General features: G+C 51.7%; 3 protein-coding genes across 4 annotated transcripts; 2 read left to right on the top strand and 1 right to left on the bottom strand.

The window, feature by feature from the left end:
* Nucleotides 1-122: 122 nt before the first annotated feature.
* On the bottom strand, nt 123-1718 carry LOC131673610 (replication protein A 32 kDa subunit-like). Its single transcript, XM_058951724.1, has 3 exons — nt 1616-1718; nt 825-1533; nt 123-732 (listed from the first exon to the last, which is right to left on the bottom strand). The coding sequence occupies exons 2-3, from the start codon at nt 1081-1083 to the stop codon at nt 275-277; spliced, it is 717 nt and encodes a 238-aa protein (XP_058807707.1). The 5' UTR covers nt 1084-1533; nt 1616-1718; the 3' UTR covers nt 123-274.
* Nucleotides 1719-1982: 264 nt separating this feature from the next.
* Nucleotides 1983-18171, top strand: LOC131673603 (cytokine receptor). 2 transcript variants are annotated; one of them, XM_058951711.1, is made up of 16 exons: nt 1983-2162; nt 6089-6313; nt 7654-7953; nt 8744-9097; nt 9576-9733; nt 10106-10277; nt 10339-10650; nt 10955-11106; nt 11193-11615; nt 11682-12150; nt 12430-12576; nt 12664-12754; nt 12838-12907; nt 12987-13416; nt 13490-14195; nt 14270-18171. In XM_058951711.1, coding segments are annotated over exons 1-16 (4290 nt in total). In that variant the 5' UTR covers nt 1983-2161; the 3' UTR covers nt 14550-18171. The 2 variants fall into 2 exon arrangements, with proteins under 2 accessions (XP_058807694.1, XP_058807695.1); XM_058951712.1 differs by lacking the exon at nt 1983-2162 and adding an exon at nt 2177-2725.
* A 2770-nt stretch (nt 18172-20941) lies between these two features.
* On the top strand, nt 20942-22933 carry LOC131673609 (peptide methionine sulfoxide reductase). Its single transcript, XM_058951723.1, has 4 exons — nt 20942-21282; nt 21398-21518; nt 21829-21965; nt 22387-22933. The coding sequence occupies exons 1-4, from the start codon at nt 21125-21127 to the stop codon at nt 22622-22624; spliced, it is 654 nt and encodes a 217-aa protein (XP_058807706.1). The 5' UTR covers nt 20942-21124; the 3' UTR covers nt 22625-22933.
* Nucleotides 22934-24498: the final 1565 nt, after the last annotated feature.

Below are 24498 nucleotides of genomic sequence, written 5' to 3'. Positions count from 1 at the left end.
TTAATAAAGAAAACCGTTAATTACGAATCTTTATTTTACAGAAACATGTACTAGGTAAAATATAATAATAACAGAAATACAAATTCATTAAAAAAATGTATATTAGTTTTTTTAGAAAATGTACAAATTTCAATTTTCAATAGACAACTATTAAGATTTCAACTGACAGTGTTAATAAAATGTCAGAAAAAGATCTTTTTACATTTTTCAACTTATTCTAACATAGATATAAATTAAAATATTTAATACAAATAGAATAATTTAATAACAGAACTCAAATAGCTTTAAAAAAATCATCCGTTTTTGTTGTGTAAATATGTCCCTCAGAAGATAAGAAATCCAAGATTTCATCGACTTTTGGTGCAACGATTGGAGGTACTTGTTTCTTGATGGCATTTCTTTCAGCTCCATACTCTGGATCACCATTTTGAATAATATCCAATACCATTTGCTGATGGGGATTTAAACCAGAGTTTCCATTGTCAATTGCGACTGAATTCTGTACTGGCGTATTTTGACTGCTTTCGCCTTGGAGTGTTATCAGTGTCACTTCAGCAAGATGTACTAACAGTTCATTCAAATGTTGCATAGGCTGAATATGAATAACAAGGACATAGGGCTCCCCAGCTTGGTCACGTATTAAACCATGAACTCTGCAATAGCTTCTAGGTTTAACAGGACAATCATATTCAACGTTATCACCCTCCAACCATTTCAACCCTTTTAAGGTACCTGTAAAATCAATATTATGATAGATCAGGTCTCATATCTATAGAAGTCAATTGTTGCATCACTTGTGCAATGGCAATTAATAATGTACTGACCTGTTTCATCCTGAAATTCAAAGCTAATTTTGGTACTGGTAGATTCAATCTTATTGACAATGACAACTAAAGTAATGATTTTCACAGGGTTTCCCCAAATGTTCAATTCCTCGCCGTGTTTGCGAACATGTGCAATCATTACAGGAACACAATTCTGCCCTCGTTTGAGGTTTCCCTTGTCATCACCTCCAGCTCCCTCGCTGATGGTGGTATCCATAAAACCGCCTTCATTTGTCGAACTGTCAAAATTGTTCCACATGTTGTTATACTATTGCTTTTGAATGTTACTACTATCGATATTGGTAAATAACTTGTTTAATTATGCGATTTGTTTTTCAAGTCAAGACAATTTACAGACTTTCGTAGATAAACTATTTACTTTGTAGCCGGTAAGCGATAGCTGGCTGGTAGCTGGCAAGTGGTATATTACGCGCCAAATTTCGAGTTGTGCTGCCGTGTAGCGACATCTTTAACATAAATTCGTCATTTCTAACGGAGGCGCTATAATGCAAATAATTAATAAAATATATATGTATATACGTTAACACATTTGTTCTTATTGATTTAAAATATGTCGTTGCAATAGGATTAAAATATTAATTATCTTGTGTACAGCCGAGTCATTTTTATTGCTGTTATTTTTTGATTTCTCATAGATCACCATAATGTGTGATTTGAAGATAACATTGGTCGTGATCTACAAAAAAATCTACAAAAAAATAAAAAAAACTAGGTTTAAATTTTGGTGAGGAGTAAAAGAATGCACACGGTTGATAAAACGGCGCATCTACCTTGCTCTGATCCCTATACATCCTCTCCCCATTTTTCTTTCGCTTGGTGCACAAATAAAAAGAGCTGTTTTTATTACCAACCATAAAACTATAAAAGACATTTATGGCAGAGCGAGCTTCGCTTATGTGTAGGTGAGCCGCTCGCATCCACACAAAACATCTCATCTCTCGCTCGCTCGCTCTCTTTCTCTCTTGAGTCTCACGTACGCTTCTTTGTGCATGTGTTCGTGAGTGCATATACACAAGCTGTCCGTCATTCGGTTTTCTCGGAAGAACGGTCGCTCGCTTACTGCTGCTGGTGCTGCTGCTGCTGCCGCCACCTCTCGTGCTGCTTTGCTGCGGTCTAGTGTGTGTGTTGTGTGACGTCAAGTATGTGCGGCCACTCGGCCAAATCCAGGCTGAAAAAATACTCGCAGGATTGCTAAGCATCGAGAATCGCGTTTTCGAAACTTTCGACAAGCTCTTGAAGAAGTTCGATCAACGTTGTATTGGATTCTCAAATGTAGACGTGAAAATCTGGGTGGAATTGAATAGAGAAGATAAACAAGTTGAGTCGCTTGGTTGGCAGTAGTGGGGATTGATCGCAGACGCTCGCGCAGCTCTCTCGCGCGCGTTCTTTCTCTCTTTCTCTCTCTCTCTCTCTCTCTCTCTTTCTTGTACCAAGAAAGCAAAGCAGTGGAGCGCGCGCGCGCGTGTGTGGTGTGCGTGTGTTGGCTCGAGGCCTGGAACAGAGAGCGAGCGAGCGTTTCTCCGAAAACAGTATAGTCCAGGAGTGCGAGCGAGCGACATCGCTGCTGTGTGCTGTTGCGTCGTGTGCACAAGTGTATCTAACCTCGAACACCGTCGTCGCGGCGACGGCAAAGATAACGTGCAGCTTTCCGTTGCGGCCCTGCTCGTCGCAGGTTAAAGTTGCACCACTTGTTTCAGCATTATATCTCGGCATAGTGTCTGTGTGTTACGCGTGAGTGAGAGGAGCCATCGCTTGTTTTCCTCCTCTCTCTTGGTCTTTGGCGCGCATGTGTGTGGTGTGTGCGTGAGTGCGTAGGCGCATTCTTACTCCGAACAACAGACATGTCTAGGCGGATGGATTCGCCGTCGCAGTTATCCAGGGTGAGTTTGTTTTTTACGCGTCGACTAGCCGACGATTTACATGCCCGCTGCGCCCTATCCGTCCGTCTCTCTTGTCTCCGCGGCCGAAGAGCAACACGGCACGTTTTTTGTCCGTCCGCGCGAGCGCCGCTGGAATGCCGAGAGCTCTGCTCCTTGTCCGCTCGCTGGCTCTCTCGCGGGCGCTGTTGCTGCCGATGCTTGTTTTCGTTATTTATTAGCGTGTCGTCCCACCGAAGACAATGAGTTATATCGGGGGCTTCCATCCGCAATCAGCGAAAACATAAAGAAGCAGAACGGGTCGGCAGCAGCAGCAGCGGCGGCGAGTGGTAGACCGACGTGACTAATCGATAAGGCGAAAAACAGCGAGTAAGTAAGTATGCACACTCGCACTCTCGTTCGCTCGCTCGCGCGTGCCCTACTCGGTACAGTTGTTGACCCTTTGTAATCATTGGGACGAGACCACGTACATCTTGTTACGCGTGTTCGCTTCCGCGAGTAATCTCGCGCTTAGCAAACGCCCCGAGAGCGGCAGGTAAGGAAGGAGAGTTTTCGACGGAGATTGTATTAACGGATTATTGAATGCTTGATGCGCGCGCGAGATAGGAGCGGACCTCGTAATAACGGTGTCGCGCTCGGTCGGGATACCAGTTGGGAGATGGCATCGCGCGAGAGAAAAATAAAGCTGAGCGCGAGCGCCACGGACGAAGATCGAGAGCGAGCGGCGCTGGATCGGCCTCGCTATTTTCGGGTATCCAATGCCCGTCTCCGCAGCTTGATAATCTGCCAAGTTTACCGGGGCGTCACGTCCGAAAATTCCTGTTGGCTTTTCCGGGCGAGTCATCGAGGAGCGAGTCCGCAATTCGGCGAAGCGATCGTCGCAGCGGGCGCCTAAACGAGCGTCGCCGATAACGCAGTAGCTTTCCTTCGTCAGCACGGAGACGCGGGCGGACCCCACCTCTCGTCGTGGGAGCCGCGCCAAGCACGCGTTTTCCATCTCTCGCCCCGGACGCCCACTAGGCTTTGTTCGGCACGTGGGATCCGGGGTAGAAAATTTGTCTCGTTTAGGGGAGGAACGACGCGCGGGCGACAATGCATCGACAGAGAGAGAGAAGCAGGATCCGCGTGAATGCACGGTAGCAGGGCTTTGTGCGTGGCACGGCGGAGGAGGCAGGTGCGATCTGGCGCGCACGCACGCCGATTGATTTATGCGCTCTCACGCGCGCGAGAGAGCCGGGCCCGAAATCGCGCGAGTCGATTAGCGTCTCGCCTACGTCGCCGCCGGTTGATTAGCGATCGATCGCGCGCAATTCGGCCGTACGTTCCCCGCGGCGGCTGCGGCAGCAGCGCGATGCATCTTCTTTCTCTCGGGCTCGGACGCTCGCGAGCGTCCGGTTTTTCCCAGGGCCGCTGCCCTTTCCGCGCCTGCGCGCTCGCCGTATCTATTTAGCGAGCCACGCACGTCTCCCTCTCTCTCTCTCTCTCTCTCTCTCTCTCTCTCTCTCTCTCTCTCTCTCTCTCTCTCTCGTTCATTTGCATCGCGGAGATTCGAGAACGCAACGAGCGAGCGTTTTTGTCCTCGTAACGGTTGATCGTGTACGCCGCCGGCGCGACTCGCTCTCTCCGGCGTTACGTGCCTAGGACCGCCGCTTTGTTTTCGTGGCTCTTCCCGAGCGCTTATCGTGGCCGAAGATGTCGTTCGTTTTGGTCGACGGTAAAAGAAAAAACAAAAACGATCCGGGGAAAAGTGGCGAGTAAATGGACTATGCGTGTACGGAATTCCAGGGGTTCGAGAGGTCTCGGAGATAAAACTGTCGGGCCGAGCGCCGCGGTGTCGTGTCGCGCCGAGAAAGAGAGAGAGAGAGAGAAAGGAAAGACGAGAAAAGCAAGAGATAAAAAGTCGGGATAAGGCAAGAAAGGGGGGAGGGGGAAGGTCGGGGCCCACGAGCGGCCCTCGTCAGCTTGGTATTTATCTACGCCGAAAAGGCTTTCCAACGGCAATTAAGGGCCGTGCCGTCCGTACGCGCTCATACGAAAGTCCTGGCGCGCCGTGGTATTTAAATTCCGCGCCGGGGGGGGGGGGGGGTTGCTGCGAAAAGCGAGAGAGAGAGAGCGAGAGCGAAATGGAGCGAGAGGGAGATTCCAAGAAGACCCCTGGCTAGGTATAGGTTCCGTGAAGTGGGGCCAGCGGCTAGCCCCGTCCTTGTCTATCTCTCTCGGCGCTCGCGGCAGCGCCGCCTTCCCGGAATCGCCACCTAAAACGCTACCGCGCCGCGCGGAGAGCGTCTCTCCTTTCTCTCGCGTCGGCCGCCGCCCGAGCGCGCGGATGAAAATTTTCCGCGACGGGGGGAAGAGGAGGAGGCGATCACCCGAGTACACGACGGCGGGCGCGTATCGGCGACGACGACGACGGTCGCTCTCGCGCGCGCACTTGCCGATCCGAACCGTCGCCGCCGCCGCCGCCGCCGCCGCCGCCGCCGCCGCCGCCGCGAGCGTCTAATGAGGCCGTTGTTATTCCGCCGAGCGGGCCCGAGCGCGCGGCACGTGACGCCCACTCGGCGCGCGCGGGGCCGCCCCGCTTCCCCGGGAAAACTGGTTTGCGGCCCGACGAGGCAACCTGCGACCGCGGGCCCATTCGATTCACATTCGGGCTCGGATTTATGGACGCAGCTGCGAGCGCGCGCGCGCCAGCCTTTTCTCTCTTTCTCTCTCTCTCTCTCTCTCGTGTTTTTTCCCTCTCTCCTTGCCCGCCGCTCCGCAGTCATTAGACCCGCAACGAGTTTTTCGAATTCACTCGTGGAGAGAGCGAAAGAGAGAAAGACAGAGATCACCCGCGGCTGACCGTCCCTCCTCGTGCAGCAGCCTCGGCTCCCTCTTTCTTTTCCTCGGGATTATCATCGCTCGGCGTATCGCTCGCGCCAGGGAAATTCTCGCGCGCGACGACGCCACGGACACAAGGCCTCGTCTGTGCGTCCCCGGCAAGTCGCGCCTCGCTCGAATGCACAATAATCCTCATTGTTTAGCTGCGCGACAAGCACGAGAGAGAGAGCGTGCACGAAGCCGAGCAGTCCCCATCGATTTTCTCGCGTGCGCGCGCGATAGACATTCGAGCGACGGTCGAGCAGAAAGAGAGAGAGAGAGACGCGCGTTCCACTCGCGTCGGTCAATCAGCGCGAGCAAAAAAGCGCGTGGTGAGGCCGATTTAATAAAACCGGCCGAGAGAGAGAAAGCCGGCGGGAGGGGGGGGGGGGGCAATCGGCAGAGGAAAACAAAAGGACGCTTTCCCGAGCGAGTGGCCGCGGAAGGGCCGCTGCCGCACACTGGACGTGTGATTAACGCGCGCGCGCGCGCGTGTATGTGTTGCAGTGACGGGAAAAAGGAGACGAAGAAGCCGCGCGATCGCAGTGGCGATGCAACGCCGGACGTGCGCTGAGCTGTTGGACGACATGGAGTCGAGGCGGCGGAGAAGGCTGCCTCCGCTGGCCGGCGGTACCCCGCCGCCAATGCTGCTGCTGCTGTTGCTGCTGCTGCTCATCGTCCTCGTCGACGCCGCCGCCGCTCAGTGTGCCCGTGGCATCCAGACCCCTGGACGTAAGTCGGTTGCCCGGAGCGAGCGCCGCACGTCGGCCAAGCCGGCCGCCGGAAATCCAATAATAAAGCTCCGATCGTTACCGCAAACTTTAATGGGCTATCGCGCGAGCCAGCGTTCGCGTGCTACGTGTCAAATGCGCGGAGGAGTCGAGCAGTAAACGCAAACGACGGAAAACGCACGGCCGATCGTTCGGGAAATCGCCGTGAACGCGGGCAGGCGGGGGGAAGAGGGAGGTCGATAAACGGATGGATTCCGCGAAGGTATCGCCGCGGAATCTCGGAAAGGAATATTTTAAGTAAAAAGAAGGAATGGAGCGATTGGGTTGGGGGGGGGGGGGGGATAAAGCGCGGGGCCATAAAGTTAGCTGCGCGCGTCGTTAAAGAAAACGAGGGTCGCTCGCCGCAGAGCAGCTCTCCCTCTTGTCGTCGTCGTCGTCGTCGTGCGGAGTGAAAAAGAAAAAAAAACATAAAATTAAAGAGAAACAACGAACACAAGAGCGCGCCGTGCATCTCCTCTCGCGATCGCCATCTGGCTTCGATCGGCTCGCGATATACATCGCGCGCGAAACCGCCGAGAGCCGGGGAGAAAAGGAGGAGGAAAGAAAAAAATGAAAAAGAAGAAGAAGAAGCACACGACTCTCCGGGAAAAGGCTTATAAATAAATAAAACATGCCGCGACGCTGGAATTCGGCACTGGGACTGCGCGCTCGACGCGCCACGTCGCTTTCCTATCGCGCTACACCTATGCGCAGCCTATTGGCCTTCGCGGAAGCCGCGGCTATTAAATAATGCATCCCGCTGGAGAGAGAGAAAGAGATAGAGCTGCCTTCTCCTTCGTCTTTGCGTAACTCTTCTCTTTCACTCTTTATTTTCGCGTCGATAGCCGTCGAATTACGAGCGCGCGCTTTTCAAAAACTTCGTCTCTCTTTTTTTTTTCTCTTCTTCAACTTCAACAATGTCGCGCATGAAACCCGCGGCGCGTTCCCGGAAAATGAGTCTCCTCTCGATCACTTTCCGCGGAACGCATTTGCATAATAACGCGCCTCATGAATAAAAGCTAATTCGATTTTTCCGTTTCTCCGACGGCGAGCAAATCGAAGTGGCCGCTCGCTCGGGCCGGCAGCGACAAATCGACGAGCGCGCGCGGAAAAGAAAACGTGAAAAAAGAGAAAAAAAACAACAGCGAAGCTACGATAAGGCTGCGATAGCTGCGCGCGGCGAGATAAACGCGGCGCGCGAGCAGACGTCCTCGGGCGCGCGGAGGGGGACGGCAATCTCGGGGGGGAAACTCTCGTTGGCAGACGCGAACTAACCGAGGGAGGCTTTGCGCTGTGTTGCAGGAACCTGGCCGGCCGGCGACATTGTGCTGGAGCACGGGAACCCGCTGCACATTCAGTGCATTCTGAGCGAGACGGCGGCCGACACGTACCCGGGGGTGAACTCGTCCAGCCTGGTGTTCTTCAAGGGGCCGCGCGAGATCGAGCCCGAGTACGTGAGCGTGATCAACGCCACGGCCGTGCAGCTGTACATCGCACGGCCGGCGCCCGAGAACGCCATGTACTACTGCAAGCTCAAGCTCGACCGCAGCCTGCACGACAAGGACCACGAGGCCGTCTGCCTCAACAAGGTCGTCGTCGGATGTGAGTGCGATGCCCGCGGTCACCTCATATTTCGCCGCATCCGCGAATGCGCGCGGCGCGCCGACGTTGTCGATTCGCGGGAAGCTCCTTTTCATTTGCGCGCCTCTTTGTCGTCGTCGTCGTCGTTGTCGTCGTCGTCGTCGTCGTCGTGGTCGCGATCGCCGCCGTCGCCGTCGCGACGACAAGCAATTTCTTTCTTTCTTTTCCACTTTGTTATTTTTTCAGTCGCCTGGCCGCGATCAGTCAGCAGATCGCTTATCGAGCGTCCGCTTCCGCGAACGTTCCGCGTTGCGCCTACCGGGAATAGAGCCGGCACTTCGATTTGCGAGTCGAACTGCGCCGCGAAAACCCGGCTACGCCGACGCGGCCGGCTTGTTTATTTCGAAGACGCGCGTCGAAGCGACGGCGAAGCGCCTGCCTTATCTGCCCGACAGTGAGGAAGCAGCTCGGTCGCGGTGACTCGATCGATCGCTCGAAGCGATCATTCGTCACGAGCCAAGTGCCCGCGGGCACGTTTCTCGCTGATTGTCGCTCGGGAATAACGCGCGTCGCCCAACTCTCTGCCCGGCGCGCAGAGACCGAGGCGGCGACGCTGTCGTCGGAGAGGCGGACGGCGATCGAGCGCGCCGTCGACTCGGCGAATCGATCGAAGGACAGCGGTGTCGGGGGGACTCGCGCAGCATCAATTGGGCGTCGCGGCTAACGAGGCGCACGCGACCACCGGCTTTCGCGGAAATCCCGCGCGCAATTTGACTTTCCGAGTAAGCGCCTAATGGGCAACGAATTGCAGTCAAGCCGCAGGAGCCGCGAGTGTTCGACTGCTGGTCGAACAACTGGCAGAACATGACATGCAGGTGGGAGCCGCCACACAACTACGTGGACACGGACTACACCATCACGTTCAAGCTGCCGGGGCGGGCGGGCAACCGCAAGCTCTACCCCTGCCCCACCGACAAGGACAAGGACGAGCACAAGGACGACGACAAGAAGAAGAAGCTGGCCAGGCCGCGCAACTCTTGCTTCTGGGGTCCGTCCACCGACCCCATCTACCGGCAGCCGTACGAGTACTACACCTTCTTCCTCACCGGCTACAACGTGCTGGGCAACTGGTCGGGCACCTTCAAGTTCCACCACTACGCCCATGGTACGGCCCGCCTAATCCTTCCCTCGGCCCCGTACGCGCCGACATTCTATCCCTCCGCGACTCTGCTTGCTCGCCCTGTCTTACGTAACGTCGCCGAAGCTTCCGTCTAACCCCTCCCAACTTATGCTGTATTTTCTCTTCCGAACGCGTGTTTGCGAAACGAATCGATACTGCGGATTCCCACGCGAGCGTAAATATTCGACGAAACGACGATTCTGCAAACATTGCTCTTTCGATCAAATACCAGAGCTCATTTTTAAAGCAGTTTTTCCTCTCCCGCGCGTTATCAATTAAAAGTAAGCGCCTCGCTTTGCAAACAGCGCCGGCGTCAAAACCGAAGCCCGCTAACGAGCAATTAATTACGAGGCCGCTGTCAAACCGACTGCCTCGGCTCGATGTGTGCAATACTAGTCGGCTGTCGCGTGATAACTCAACGTCTATACCATTGCGCGTGTGTGCTTGTGTGTGTGTGTTGCAGTTATCCCGGCGAAGCCGACCAACTTCACGGTGGTAAACAAGACGCTGGACAGCGTGCTGCTCCACTGGGACGTAGCCTTCCCGATGCAGACCTTCCCGCCGGGAATGCATCACCGAGTGGCATACCAGAACCAATGGGATAGCCAAGACGAGTGGCAGGTAAGAATGCCTTCTTCTCCGCTTCTTCCCGCGAAGCGGGATAATATTAGATTAACTCGTTCGCGAGACGCGAGGAGAAAAAGATTGCCGTTTAATTATCCCATTAAGCCGCCACGGCGCGGCGGCGGCGACGGCGGCGGCTCTGGATTCCGGCGAAGCAATTGCAGTGAGCGGCTTCTGCGTAGACGCGCGTTTTAGCGAGCGGAGCGCTCGGTGGAAGAGCAGAGCCGCCAGCAAGGCCAGATAAGGGAAATTGACGCGCGCGAAATTGGGTCGCTCGCTCGCACGGCCAGCTCTCGATTGTCGCCTCGAGCGCCAAGCCGCCGGCGCTGGCTACGGCTTGCAATTGACGAATCGCCCGATACTTTGCAGATAATCAACATCACCGATGACTGCCACGTTAGCAACAGGTACTACAACTTAACCAGCCTCAAATACGCCAACACTATCTACGACATCCGCGTGTGGGTCAAGAGCGCCGTGGCCGTCGGCGAGACCAAGTGGAGCAACTACAGCGACGTGACTTTCCGTACGCCCGCGCAAGGTAAGACCCTCTCTCGTCCTAAGCGACCGCGCGCTAAATAACCCGAACTCCGTTGCCACAGTACCAGGCAGACCTCCGCGCACTGACGTGGGCAGCTTCGAGATCACCGAGAGCAACCAGAACCGCGACATCTACCTCTACTGGCAGACCATACCGGCCTGGCTCGAGAACGGCAACAACTTCCGATATCACGTCACGCGAGTGGTCGAGAACGGACAGAGCGTCATACTCGCGCCCAACGAGACCACGCGCACCTACGCCAGATTCCGCGGACTCGCCCACGAGAAGAGTTACCACTTCGACATTGTCACCGTCAACGACGTCGGCCAGCACGACTCTCCCGCCAGGATTTACGTGCCTAGTCGAAATTCGCGTAAGTGTTCGTCAGCGAATCGCGCCTGGTATGGCCATAAATACACACACACCCACGTGAGATTCGTCTTCGCGTTAAATCGGTGCCAAACGCTCTGCTGTTTGTTTCGAGCTATTTAAACTTTGAATGTTATCGCATGGTGTTTGCGAGAAGTTATCACTTAATCCTAATATCGGGCAATTTATCAGATTGAGATAACGTCACGTTTTGCGACTACTGAATAATAAAAACACATCCACAAGCATGCGCCTCACATCAAGTGACTAGTGAAATTGATGAACCGCGTTCTTGTTCTCATATACAGTGCCCAAGGAGCCGATAGCGTTCACAAAGATCGCTTTTGAAGACGGCTTGTACGAGTTATCTTGGAAAGCGCCGATCGGCGGTGACAAAGAGATAACGAACTACACGATCTTCTGGTGTGAGAACGACCGTGATCGGCCTTATCAATGTCAAGTAAGTAGTAATACTTCACAATCATCAAGCGCGTTCACTTCCGTGAATAATATATCAGCCACTAAAATAAACAACGTTCTTCGTAGGGCTATCTCGAGTGGATTCATGTACCGAAGCACTCTCGAGTACACAACATTACCGTACCCGACCCCAAGAGAGTTTATCAGTTCGCTATTTCGGCCAATACCAAGTACGCCAGTAGTGGCATGATGTGGGCATCTTGTACGGTCATACATAACAAGGTGGTTGGCAAAATGAAAACCGTATGGATCAACCGAATCGGCTCGACGACCATCGAAGTTGGCTGGAAGCTCGACTGCTCCGATCGTATCGGAATCGTCGATGGCTTCAGGATTTACTACTGTCCAATCGTATCCCCTTACAATTCCAAATGTAAGGAACCCATGCAAAATAGCACGATCAAAGCGGATTTGAATACCATTAGGGGAGAGGTACAGGGTCTGAAACCTTACACCACCTACATGATCGCTGTATCAGTCGTTACCAAGGTGAGTTTTCTTTTTTAATATTCTGTATTATCAGTGTTGACATGATAAAATATTTTATCAAAATAGAATGGCGAAGGCCAACAAAGCGATCCACTCTACAATACAACGCTCGAATCTCCGCCAAGTAAACCTCCGAGCGATGTCGTTGTCAGTCAAATAACCAACAGCACTGTACATCTCAAATGGAAGCCGCCTATAGCTATGAACGGCGTACTTCGCTACTATTTGGTGTACTACAATGACTTGATCAAGAAAGTCGAAGAAGTGCCCGAGGTCGGGCTCGACCAACTCGTGGCCGCACACAATTACAGCATCAGAGTGTCCGCTTGTACCGTCGGATGCAGTGAAAAGTCTTCGCCTGTTTATGTTTTCACGGATATTGGTGTGCCCGACAAGATTCAACCCCCGCTGGTTAGGTTCGTCAACTCCAGTCAGGTCAAAGTACTCTGGCCAAAACCGCATCGTACCGCTGGGCCTATCAACTACTATCAAGTCAAGAGCAACGACGGCGAAATTCTCAATACTACCACTCAAGGTCAGTACTTTCTAAAGACGTGCCTGCGTGTTTCAGAAAGAAACAGTGTAAGTGAGAGAGAGAGAGAGAGAGAGAGAGAGAGAGAGAGAGAGAGAGAGAGAGAGAGAGAGAGAGAGAGAGAGAGAGAGAGAGAGAGAGAGAGAGAGAGAGAGAGAGAGAGAGAGAGAGAGAGAGAGAGAGAGAGAGAGAGAGAGAGAGAGAGAGAGAGGGAGGGAGGGAGGGAGAGGGGGTGAGTGAAAAAAGAGAGAGTGAAACTAATTTGAATATTTGCTTTTGCAGAGGCTTCGATTGGAATACCCGATTGCAAAACTGTCGGCAGAGAGAAGCTCTACAAGTTTCAAGTCAGAGCTGTCAACATTGCGCCGCACGGCGAACATCTGTATGGTAATTGGTCTGACGCTGGCGAAGGAAACTGCTTCAGCAACGGTGAGACTTATTGCTCTTTGTATTCACGTTGCGTTTGTATGAATATTTATCAATGAAATTCATAATAATTATTTCTATTATTTTCAGGCCCCTCTTACCGTGTTTGGGTTGTTATTTGGGTTATCGGCAGCATATGCGGTATTGCATTTGTCTTTTGCGTTGCTTATTCATCCAAAAGGTGAGATAAGTTCAGCATACAAATTACGTATTATTATTTATTTCATTTCGAGTTTAAAATAAATAATTACATGTTCTCTTCAGGGTATGGGTCAAATGCAAAGCTATGCAAGACGTCGAAGTTAAGCTTCCACCAGGTTTAGCTCCAAATATGGTAAGTTTATCGATCTGTATTCAAATAATATAGTTTTCAAAGGAAACAAATAAAATGGATGATTTAAATAATTTTACAGCAGAAACTTCTGCAAAAGGGAGGTGACCAACACATACGACAGCCATCAGCGGACTCAAGTGGGTGCTCAACGGGTCAAGATTCCGTGACCTCTTCACTCACTTCCGAATCGCAAGTGTCAAATGACAGTGGTGCCGTTGACGTCGACCCAACTACCTCAAACGATAAGCTGATAATTGATGCCACAACAAATTCAACTTCCTCGCCTGCTTGGGAATCGTCGAGTCTACGTCAACGAAACGTAGCTGGATCAAAGTTCAGTTCCGATACGACTACCAGATGGGATCCATACGTGAAAGTGGCTAAAGGTTCCAGTGACCTCGTTATGCCATCAACCCAAGTCGCAGATTCGCTTTCTCTAGCTAGGTCTACGCCTAATCTAAGCGATAATTTAGGATACAATGCTTCACCGCAAACCTGGTCGTCGACGGGTATGTAAAAAATTGTGAAATTTAGAGATAGAGTTAGCACGAGCTGTATCGTAATGAATTTTGATGGTTGTAGGTTATATAAGCATGCCTTCATCCGAGGAGATGTCGTGCAACTCGAGTCCAGTTCCTAGCAAAACTTCAGTCGTAGGTAGCTACAGTGTAGTTGGTTTACCCTCGAAGTCATCTCTGCGTTGCAAGTCTGAGGAAAAAACGTGCAACACTCTGACAAAGACTGAGCTAGAAAGTAAAAAAAACCCTTACGTGAGCATTGATTTGCTCAAGCAAACACCGAAAGATCAACTCACCAAACGCGCCTTGGACTCTTTACAAGTCTTCGACGATTTAAAGTTCGACACAACGAATAAGCATCTAGAACCGGAGAAGCTTTCGAGGCCGTATGTTCAAGCAGCAATGCTCGAGTCGAAGAAGTCTCCATTTGACGCGAGGCAGAAAGCACAGCCAACGCCTAACTTTTTCGTTCAGACTACCCTTGCCGAGGATCTCGCCAGTAAACTTAGTCCTAATCAGATGTCCGACACGAAACCCTACGTGACGGTCGGAGCTATTCCCGAACTCGTCGCAAGCAAGCCTACAGCTAATATTCTGCCAAGTGCTTCAACAACCAAGCTGATGGAAACAAAGTCGAACGCGGGCTACACGGCAGTTGGCTTGCTGCTCGATACCAAGAACAACGATGTTTCTCAATTGGCGATGCCCATGTTGCATCCGGAATTCGAGACATCCTCTTCTGCTGATGAAACTGATAACGAACAGACTTGGTAAGTTCTTTGATTTATACGACTCGATGAAATTAAAAGTGCGAGGGTAAACTGATGATCTTTTTTAAATATAGTTTGTATCCATCACTGGATCTTGAAATGAATGATGACACGCTGTCGAGTACGTCCAGCTTACCAGCGTCAACGTTCACGGTTTGCTGGCAGCCGCCAAACGACTCGGCAAAATCTCCGTCGGAGTACGCGCAGCCACAGCAACTGACGAAAACGACGTCGGGTTATGTGACGTTACCTGAACAGCAAAAGCCAGTGCCAGCCAGTCGATTTGCCGCGCAGAGCAGTTCGACCGAAGAACAATACAGTAAGGTAGCGGTCGTACCTCGAGCAGTACACTAATGCTTCCTTTGAATTAATGAGCTTGAGAAGCTGGGCACTTTTCGACTTTTCTCCTTGTCATTGTGTGTACTAGAGTTGCTAGCCAGAAGACTCGTCTTTCTAAGACACCTTGTAAACATTTTGGGTGAATCAGCAGATTCGTGTTAATCTCTAATACTTTTAACGAACGTCGGATTATTATTTTTTCTTTTTTTTTTTCTCTATTTTCTACCTAGGATTCTAATAAGGTTTGGTTGGCAACTTTAATTTCTGTTACAACATGTTTCCGTGATAAGAGCTGTTTCATTTTGTTCATGAGTGTCTATTATATGAATGTTTAGAAGAATATTGTAAAAAGCGTATTTTTAATATGGTTATCGAGTTGACAGTTCTTGTCATGGGAATGCAATGTATATAATAATTTTTCGACTTTGTACAAAATGTAGCACTAACGCGTTAAGAGTGTGTAGTAATAATTATACCTTAACATCATGATTGTAAATGATTTTTTAAAATAAGTAACATTTAAAATCATTATTAAGAAAAATTAATTATCAATTGAATTAAACACTGTTCTATTGTTAATATTTTGGAAGCATTAAAATGAAATTCTGATTCGTAAATACTTCAATCTTGAAAAAATTACATACAATTATGATGATCGCGAGAAGTTTAAATGGTATTATGTGGTATTCCAAGTGAATCAAAATATACTGGTGCTAGATTATATGAACCTTACTTATACCGACTCTGATTACTTTGTCGAAGTGGTTACAATTCATCTTTAAAACTATGTAGTTGATAGTTTACTTGAATGATTTATTTATTTAATTAGCTTTGGAGATGAATTACAACTGATTTCGAAAATCTAACCTTTTAAATGCAGACCTTGATTTCGTCATCAATTTTCGACGCTCCTAATTGTACGAATGTGCATCAGTTGATGATAATTCGTTAAGTTTCTAAAGACATACTGATGTGAATCAATTGTGAATTGGCTGAATGTACTGCGTTACTTTTAATTCAATAATACGACATGATTAGCCTACTTTGTCTCTTGGATTATTCATTAAAAGATCTTTTATACGTTTGCTATAATCAATGCGTCACGGAAATTGTATAAATTATTCGTTATCAATTGAAAAATAGACAATGAGATTTTTTATAAGTATTCACACAATTTGTTCACATCACACTTCTGTAACAATATTTTGCTTTATGTTTTACCAGCGATAACCTACTGTGTAAAATATTCGTGTATGGTCAATCGTGCTCAGTTTCTCTATAGACATAGTGAATAAAATTCATAAGACTTTGAAAATGAGAGCATGAAAGAAACTTTAAGGTAATCGCTGTACAATCTGTCATTGATTGTATCCAGATAAAAATAGTTTCAATCTCAATGTTGTTGCGTAAGAAATCACAAAATTATGTACAAATCGCGACTTTTGTATCAGTTTATGACGAAAGTTAAATTTAGATATAAGATAAATCAAGAAGCAGGTTGTCTTTTTTCAATCTCGGAGAAGCCGATACACTTTCAATACAAAAGTTGTTTTCGTATGCTAAATTCATAATACTAACAAGTTTTTGAATAATCAATGTAACAATATAATGCATGTACGCATAATATGTTAAGCTAGTCATTAGAATTGACACTATTGACGAGTTCCCACTTCCATTCGAATGTCATATTTTTCTATTTCTCCATTTTTCTCACTAATTCGTCCGTGCACGTGTTAGATTGATTCTTGTTACAAAGTTCATAAAACATTGTACAGTTTTATAAGAAAAAAAAAAATAAATATAATTTTTTTAAAAAAGTTAAACTGTTATTTAAAATCGATAAGTGACCGACTTTTACAACGACAAAGAACTTCGAAGGAACTCGTCGACGCGTTTGTCAAAAGATCATACATTGACTTTGATTCAAATCCTACGTAACAGAAGTCGAGCCAATTATTGAGAACGAAAAGACTAACGCGCTATAAACGAGCTTATGTATTTACACACGTCAATTAGCAACGTACCAGAACAAAAACTAAAATCAAGTAGATGACAGATGGAATCTTTTTCTTCCCTTGCATTCAGCTAGAGAATGAAAAAAGATGATCTAGAAACAAAGAGAAGCTTAGAGAGAAAAACAACACTTATTTAATGGCACGAGCTTTATATGCAAACTCATGTACACATACTTTTATTGAACACACCGTCCGATTAGAAGTTGAATTAGAAACTATAACGGTGTATCCTAATTTTTTACGTATATTTCTCTGTCTATTGTACATAATGTCTTATTATATATTTTTGTTAAATATTTATAAATATCAGAAGTACTTTATATTGCACGGATTAGCGAAAGAAGAAGCTATATATATAATAGTAGAGACTAGGAGAAATCCTCTTTAATATAAGAAAAAAAATTAAGAAAAAGAAGAGAAAAAACCTTTAAGTTGAGTATTAAAGAAAATATCGTTGTAAAAAATATAAAATATATTGAGATTTTTTTATTATTTAAACGCCAACTTTGTATAATTTAGTTGATTATTGAACAATAAGATTAAGTGGCTATCTGATAAGTATCATTTATTTATATTTTATTATAATATTGCTTCTAAGGAATAACAATTTGCAATGTGCATCGCTGCACTTGGCGTCGGAGATGAAAAATTTATATTGTTTTTTTTTTTAAATACAACATTGTAATCTATAAAATTTAGATAATTTATGTATGCTATATTTAGGTACAGAAAATAAGTTTTTTCATTTATCAAAAAAAATGTTGATATGTCTTTGCGTTGTGAACAGTGGTCTTTGGAGTTGTGATAACGAGTGTTTTTTACAACAATTAGATATTTTTCGTGACGCGATTTTTGTGCAATTAAACATCTAGAGAAAGCCACAGAAGCTACAATAAAATGTTTTTCCACACACACATACATGTAAATATATTTTAACGTACAAAGGCGAAGTAATCACGACAACGAATTTGAAACAAGAAGCACTATGAACGCGCGTAACGAACAAATTGAGACGGACAGCAGGCATCTATAAGATTTTGTACAAATGTATTCTGTATAAATATGACTTTCTTACGCGACTGTTCGTCGCGTTTTTATTATTTATTTCTCTCATGAAAGTGTGAGTTATGCTTAAGCGAGCTTGACGAACGTAACAGCCGAGTAATATATATAATATAATATATGTAAGGAGCGACGTTGCGAGTCGTTGATTGTTTGCGCACCTGGTATGAATGGGAAGAAGAAAGGATTTCGTCGGCGTCTTGTCTGTTCGTCGTGGCGCTGCGCAATTCCCAACGACGGAATGCCATGGAAGCTTGCCATTTTGGATCGCGAAGTGACTCGCGATCGAGAGAGAATGAGAGAGAGAGAGAGAGAGAGAGGGAGAGCATGAGGCGACAGACGCAACGCACCGTGTGTTTTGCATGAAAAGAACGATAATTGTACTTGGCCACGTTTGATGAACGACGAGCGATGAAACTTTGGCGACAAGCTCGTTCCGTTGTTCGTCACCGGAATCATCGAAGTGCGCTTGTCAACAGCCTTACTTTGTAGTTACTGTATCTATCGAAATAAACGGCATTTGTATTGAACGCACACTCGGCTGCCTTTGATTATTTTCTCTCTCTCCCAGCGCGAGCCGTCGCGTTCGCGGAGCCGAAGGATGAAGGCGAGTTGCGTCACCGGCGCTGCGAGTGCGCGGCGCCATTGACCTAGAAGCGGCGCTCGCTCTCGCGCTGCTCAAGGCGCTCTTCCGAAAATAACGCCGCGCGGCGTCGCAGCGCCTCGCGAGTAAGCGGCGCGCGCTCGTTTCTTCCTTTTTTCTTTCTTTCTTTCGGCGAGATCCCCCTTTTGCTCGCGCGCTATCCCGCGCGGGCGATCGATTCGCAGTCCTGGCCGCTCGCCGAGTATAAATAGTGCTTACGCGCGAGTTACTCGAGCGTCAATGCCAGGCGGTTGCGCAATCGCGAGGCACGCGGGAAAAGGGAAAGCGCGGCTGGCTGCCGAGGGGGCGAGGAAGCGCGTCGAGCGGCCGGTCCGTCGCTCCGCCGATTGCACACACGCGAGATAAGCCTTATCCGCCGCGGCCACGTGCTCGCGAGCCCTCGCGAGCCCGCGCGAGCGGCAATGGCGGACGGGCCTGCGGGACGTCCCGCGTACCGGCGCCGATTCGCGACACCGGTTGCCGGGACACGAGCGAAAGACGAGAAAGATCGCCAACGTCGGCTGGTCGTTGTTGTTAACGAGTCCGCTCGGGACCGAGGTGTTGCGAGATGTCGCTGTACCCAGCGTGCGGCTACCACTCAAGGCTTTCTAGTCGATAAATCGATAAGAGGTACACACACTCGTCGGGGGCAACGCGATGATTTAATGTATTTTGATGAGTCAACGTTGGCTTGCGCGCGATTAATTCACGCGGATGGGCATGTACGTTTGGCGAGAACGAGCGAGAGGCACAGAGAGATAACGATAATCGTATCGATCGATCGTCGGAGGAAAAGATCGCATGTGCGCAGCACGAGCGCCCGCGCTGTTTGCGCTCGGCACGCGTAATTGCCGCACAGCTGGCTAGACGCACCGCCAACTATGTGGACGGCAGATAAACGACGCGCGGCAGCACGGCTCTCGCGAGGCCTTTAAATACTCCGGGAACGCCGAGCCCTGTGGCGCCCTGGATTACGCCTATTTTCGAAAGCGCCCCCGCGCCCCGGACTCCCCGAATTTACCCCTCCCCGAATATCCCGGAATCGTCCCGCCGAGTCGCGCTTCCGGCCCTTCGGCCCGCGGCTTCCAGGCTGCCCTTCGCCGATACCCCCGGCGGGCGAGCGAGGTAGCCGAGTCAGCGCAGCGGCCGGCCGCGAGAGGCTCGACGACGCCCCGCGACTCTTTGTCCATTCGTCGTTTATTTCTCAATTCTCGCTCCTTTTGGAAACTCGAGTTGGACGCCCGCCGCCGCGCGTTTTGCAAGCCGCGCGTGAATAATCGTCGGCTGCCGGAGCAACCGACGACTTTCCTCGTTGGCCGCGCGTGCTACACACCAATGAGAATTCAAGGGCGCGAGCGCGGCATGCAGCTTCGGGCCAAAGAGCGGCGTGGAGGCGCAGCCCGCCTGCCGGCGCTCGCTCGTCCCTCCCTGCCCCCCCCCCCCCCGCCGGCGCGACTTCGCGGCCCCGTAGCTCCGCCGAATTTCGTCGTTCCGCCGAGCCCTTCGCCGGCGCGCGGCCCCACGGGCCCGCGGACGCTCGTCGGCGAGCTGTCAGCCGCCGGCTCCGCGACTTTCATTCAATAATCCGACGGGGGCGGCGAGGCGGCGCGGGGCCGCGCTCAGCGGCGCGACGGATCGCGTGCGCCGAGGCCTGCCGCCGCCGGGAGCACACACGCGCCGGAGTAGTGGCACACCGACGCGCCGATACGGCCCGAGCTGCTGCGCGCCAGCCTCTACTATTCTCGGCTTTATAATCATTAGAATTTCGGGGTTGATTGCGGGCGCAGTTTTCGTTATTTTTGAAAAATTCCTTCTGGCCCGTGCTCCGAAAATTTTCCTGATTCCCAATATCGCGATCAAAAGTTGCTCGCCGCTTTTCCGTTTGTTTCCCTCGAGATCGTCGGGCAATGCCAGCGAGCGCCCCGGAATCGTCAAGTCCACGCCGCGACGCTTCTGCTGGCTCCTCCCAAACGTCGTATTCGCGATGCGCACTTGGCACTTGAGTAAATTAGTCGTTCGGCGCAACAACAAACGACAGCCAAAGGCCACGAATAGAATGCAAACGATATCAGCTCTAAATAACGCTGGTAAATTAAGTCGGAAAATGTGAAAGAGCCCCCCCCCCCCCCCGCCTCCCTTCCCCCTCGTCGACGAAATACGAGCAAGGCCGATAAAGTGCCGACGGCGCGCTCGGAAATCCCGCGCCGAAAGAACGCCCGATCGGGGTGCCCGCGGCAGGCGCGCTGCTTGCGCCCGTCGCGTCGAGCTTGCGAGGGTCGTCCGCCGGAGCCGCGCGGCGAACGGAGAGGTCGACGGCAGCGCGGCCCGATCGATCGTCGCGAGTCCACCGCTATCTCGACCACGCGAGAGCTGGCCGCTCGGCAACTTGGGCGAGAGGCCGAGGGAAAGGAGCCGAGCGAGAGGGAAAGAGGAAGCGCGCGCGTGCCCGCGAGCAACGGGATCCAGTGCGTCGCGGCGCTCGTCGCCGATCGACCGACCGCGATCGGGCCTCCATCCCCGACGTGGAAGGGCCGCGGCTCGAAGGCGGCCACCGCGGCACGCGATCGGAGGCGAAATTGCAAGCGCGACCGAGGGGGGGGGGGGGGGGGGGGGACTCCGCGAGCTAACGAACTCGAGCGACGCGGCGGCGACGGCGGCGGTCGGGTGGGGAGGTCCGCGGGAGGCGGCCGCTTTAAAAAGTGGAGTATGCCGATAGCGCTGGATCAGTAACTCGCGCCAGTTCGCTCGGAGCAGAGGCTCACCGCGGCGCGGATCTTCGGGCACCGACGAGCGCCTCGCACACTTGCCACTCTCTCGCCGCACCGTCCGCCGTCCGTCGTCGCAGAGCGGCCCCACGCACCGCCGTCACGATGCCGAGCCAACTCGAGGAGGTGAAGAGCAGGCGCGCCACCTTCGGCATGGGCTGCTTCTGGGCGGGCGACTCGCTGTTCGGTGCCACCCCCGGCGTGTTCCGCACCAGCGTGGGCTACGCCGGCGGCACCAAGGAGAATCCCGCCTACAAGAACCTGTACGTACTGCCGTCGACTCTTCCTCGGCTTTCCTTTCTCAGAAATTGCCCGTTGCGCGGCGCTCTGCCAGAGCCCGTTTCGCGATATTGACGCAAGTGCCGTTTCGCTGTGCAGGGGCGATCACACGGAGGTCATCGACATCGAGTACAACCCCGCCAAGATCTCCTACTCGCAGCTGCTGGATCTGTTCTGGAACAATCACGAGTACGGACTGACGAGCCTCATCAAGAGACAGGTGAACACTCCCGCGACGTTCGTTCGAGCATACGACTCACGTGCCGTTCGTCGGCAGCGTCGGATTATCGGATCGCGATACGCGCGAGAGAGTAAATTTTCCTCGCGCGAATCGGCTTATCGGGCGAGAACAAAGCGACGAGCGAAAGGAAAGGAGTCGCGCGACCCGATAAGCGAGGCGCGAGTTCGGCCGTTCGCAAGCGCGCGCCATTCCGTCGAGCGGCGACGCAAACGTCGGGAGCGCGCGCGCGCGCGCGCCGACCGTAGTGCGGAGCTCGCGCGTAATCGACCCCTTACCTCCGATGTTGCAGTACATGTCGCTGATCCTGTACCACGACGAGGAGCAGAGGCTCGTCGCCGAGAGGTCGCGCGAGCGGCTGCAGCGCGAGAAGAACGAGCGCTTCGTCACCGAGATCCACCAGTTCCAGCGGTTCTACCCGGCCGAGGAGTGAGTATCGGCGTCGCGGCGCAGAATGAAAAAAAAAAAAAAGAGGGAAAAAAAGAGAAAAAAGACAAAAAAAAAACAAGAAAACAGCGACTCGTGCCGAAAACGCACAAAGGCCGTCGCTTCGGATCACGCGGCTCACGGCTGATCGAGCGCGTGTTTGATCAGCCGCCGCCACCGCCGTCGCCGCGCATCTGAGCCAATAACAATAAAGTGGATGCGCGCCGCTCGCGTTACCATCGGCCCGCCGGCCGCGGGATTATTCGGCGAGCGCTCGCTCCCGGATGTCGCGCGGCGGACGCGCTCTGTCGGATGAGGCCGGAGCAGAGCGCGGCGCGCGGCCGGACTCTCCAGTCGCAGCCAGTGGTAACGCGCGCGACGGGCGATCGCCGTGTAGTAACCTAGCGCGCGCCGCTGATTTCAGCTACCACCAGAAGTACCGGCTGCAGGCCCACCCCTGGCTGCTGGAGGCGATCGGGGTGAAGAGCAGCGAGCAGCTGCGCACCTCGACGTTGGCGGCCAAGCTCAACGGCTACCTGGCCGGCGTGGTCGCCGTGGACGAGTACGACCGCGAGGTGGCCGGCCTGGGCCTCAACGACAGGGCCATCCAGTTCGTCCGCGAGCACGTCATCGAGAGACAGGGCAACGGCCTCTACTGCTAGCGACCCCCTCCCCTTCCCGCTCACCGTCGCTCTCTCTCTCTCTAATGAAAAACAAAGAAACCTTCTGAGTATTCCGAACGCCAGTTCAGGGGACAAGGCGCCCCGGCGAGACGCTCGCCTCGTGAGATATAGGTCTCGCCGCTCGAACCGAATTGTTGATCGTTGGGCGCCGAAGACGCCTCTGCTCTTTGTACCTTCGTGTCACGTGCGCGTTCTCTAGGATCTTATTGCCGCGTACTTCTGTCTCCGAAGTATCTTAGTTCCTAAGGCTATTTTTATGAATAAACGTAATGTCTATTTTTATTGAAATACATTCTCATCGATTCCCTTTCATTTCCCTACCAATCACGACGAAATGCAGTAGGATATTTTCATTGGCACTGCTAATATTTAATGCTGCTGTGTGTACGATATATATTACACGTCAAACACTGAGAGTCGTGTTTTTTTTGTTCTTTAATCGCAAAATCTCAAACAAGAAAGATCAACACTTGCGCGTCTCGGTAAGTTGTTTGCCATCAAGTCATCAATCTGCGTAATTCGATGACTTCCTTAACTTTGGAATATCGACAAGCTAGAAGATACGCACATTAGATGTTTATCTCGACCAATTGTCATCAAACGCTCGGCACAACAATCAGTCGCCTCGGCGTGAAGCACCGCTCCACGCTCGGCTTGGCGTATCGCGCGCAAGCTCGAGCTGTTGTGGCGCGCGAAGCGCCGCCGCGCGGTTCGCCGGGAAAGCATCAGCCCAACGGCGACCGCCTTACCGACTCAAGATAAGGCAGCGGTTCTGCGGGCCGAACGCGACTGCGTTATCGACTCGCCCGGTGACGGTGATCGGATCGGCGTTCGTCGCCACATGAGCTTTCGCCGCGCGGGCGTGGCGCCAAGCTTTCACTCGACCGTGTCCGTGCGATCGACGAGCGCCCTCGCGAACTGTGCCCAAGCACGCCACGCCGAGTCGGCTGCGACGGCTCCGACTCGCGAGCGCGTCGGCGGAATCTCGCCCAATGCTCAGCCGCCGCGAGTCCAGCCTGGTTCGAGGGTTCCGCGCGAGACGAAGAAACCTCGCGCGCAGTTGCACGATGATTCGACGGCTTCGGGCCGCTTATCATTCGCGTGACGCGGCGACTCACGAGGCTAATAATAACGATGATCGGGAAGAGAGATCCAGCCTCGGAAACGGCCGGATAAGGATAAGCCGCGATCGATGAGCGACAATCGCTTCCTGCATCGCCGCGACGGCGACGCATCGCCGAAAATAGCGCGCGCGGGCCGCTCGCCGTGCCGAGCGATTTCCCAACGGAGCGATCGCGCGCGTGCCCCGTCGGTCCGATCGGCGGCGCTGGCCCACGCGCGAAAATACACCCGCTGCACGCTGGATCCCCCTCCGCGACTTGGCGCGCGGACCGCCCCCACGACTCTCGGCGCGCTGGCGAAACTCCGCGATTATTTATATCCGCGCGCCTCGGCGTGCCTTGTTTGTTTGTTTTTTTTCTCTCCTTGGCCGCCCTTCCGGAGCGCTCGCCGCGTCCAGCTTGATCGCTTCGCGATCGTCGAGTTTCGCGAGCGCGGAGCCGCGAGACACTTTGCGCTCTCCTTTTTTTTTTCCACTCGCGCGCGCGCCCGCGTTCCATTTTCCGCATCGCGTTGCGCATCGCGAGCGCGCTTGCCTTTGTTTCGAGACGCGCGTATGAATAACGAGGAGCAGCTTATGTAAAGCGCTAGCGCGTGGACAGCTATTTTTTCCCCGCTCGACGCTCGTCGCTTTGCATCTTCGCGGCTGTATAGGGCGCAGCTGATCGGCGAGCGACTCCTGCGAGAAACCACTATTGATGTTTTTGACATCGACGTCACGGCGATCAGCGGGC

Source organism: Phymastichus coffea, unplaced genomic scaffold, assembly GCF_024137745.1.
Source record: "Phymastichus coffea isolate CEN01 unplaced genomic scaffold, Cenicafe_Pcof_1.1 PCOF00186, whole genome shotgun sequence".
NCBI classification, from domain to species: domain Eukaryota; kingdom Metazoa; phylum Arthropoda; class Insecta; order Hymenoptera; family Eulophidae; genus Phymastichus; species Phymastichus coffea.
This window is presented reverse-complemented; position numbering and strand designations above follow the sequence as displayed.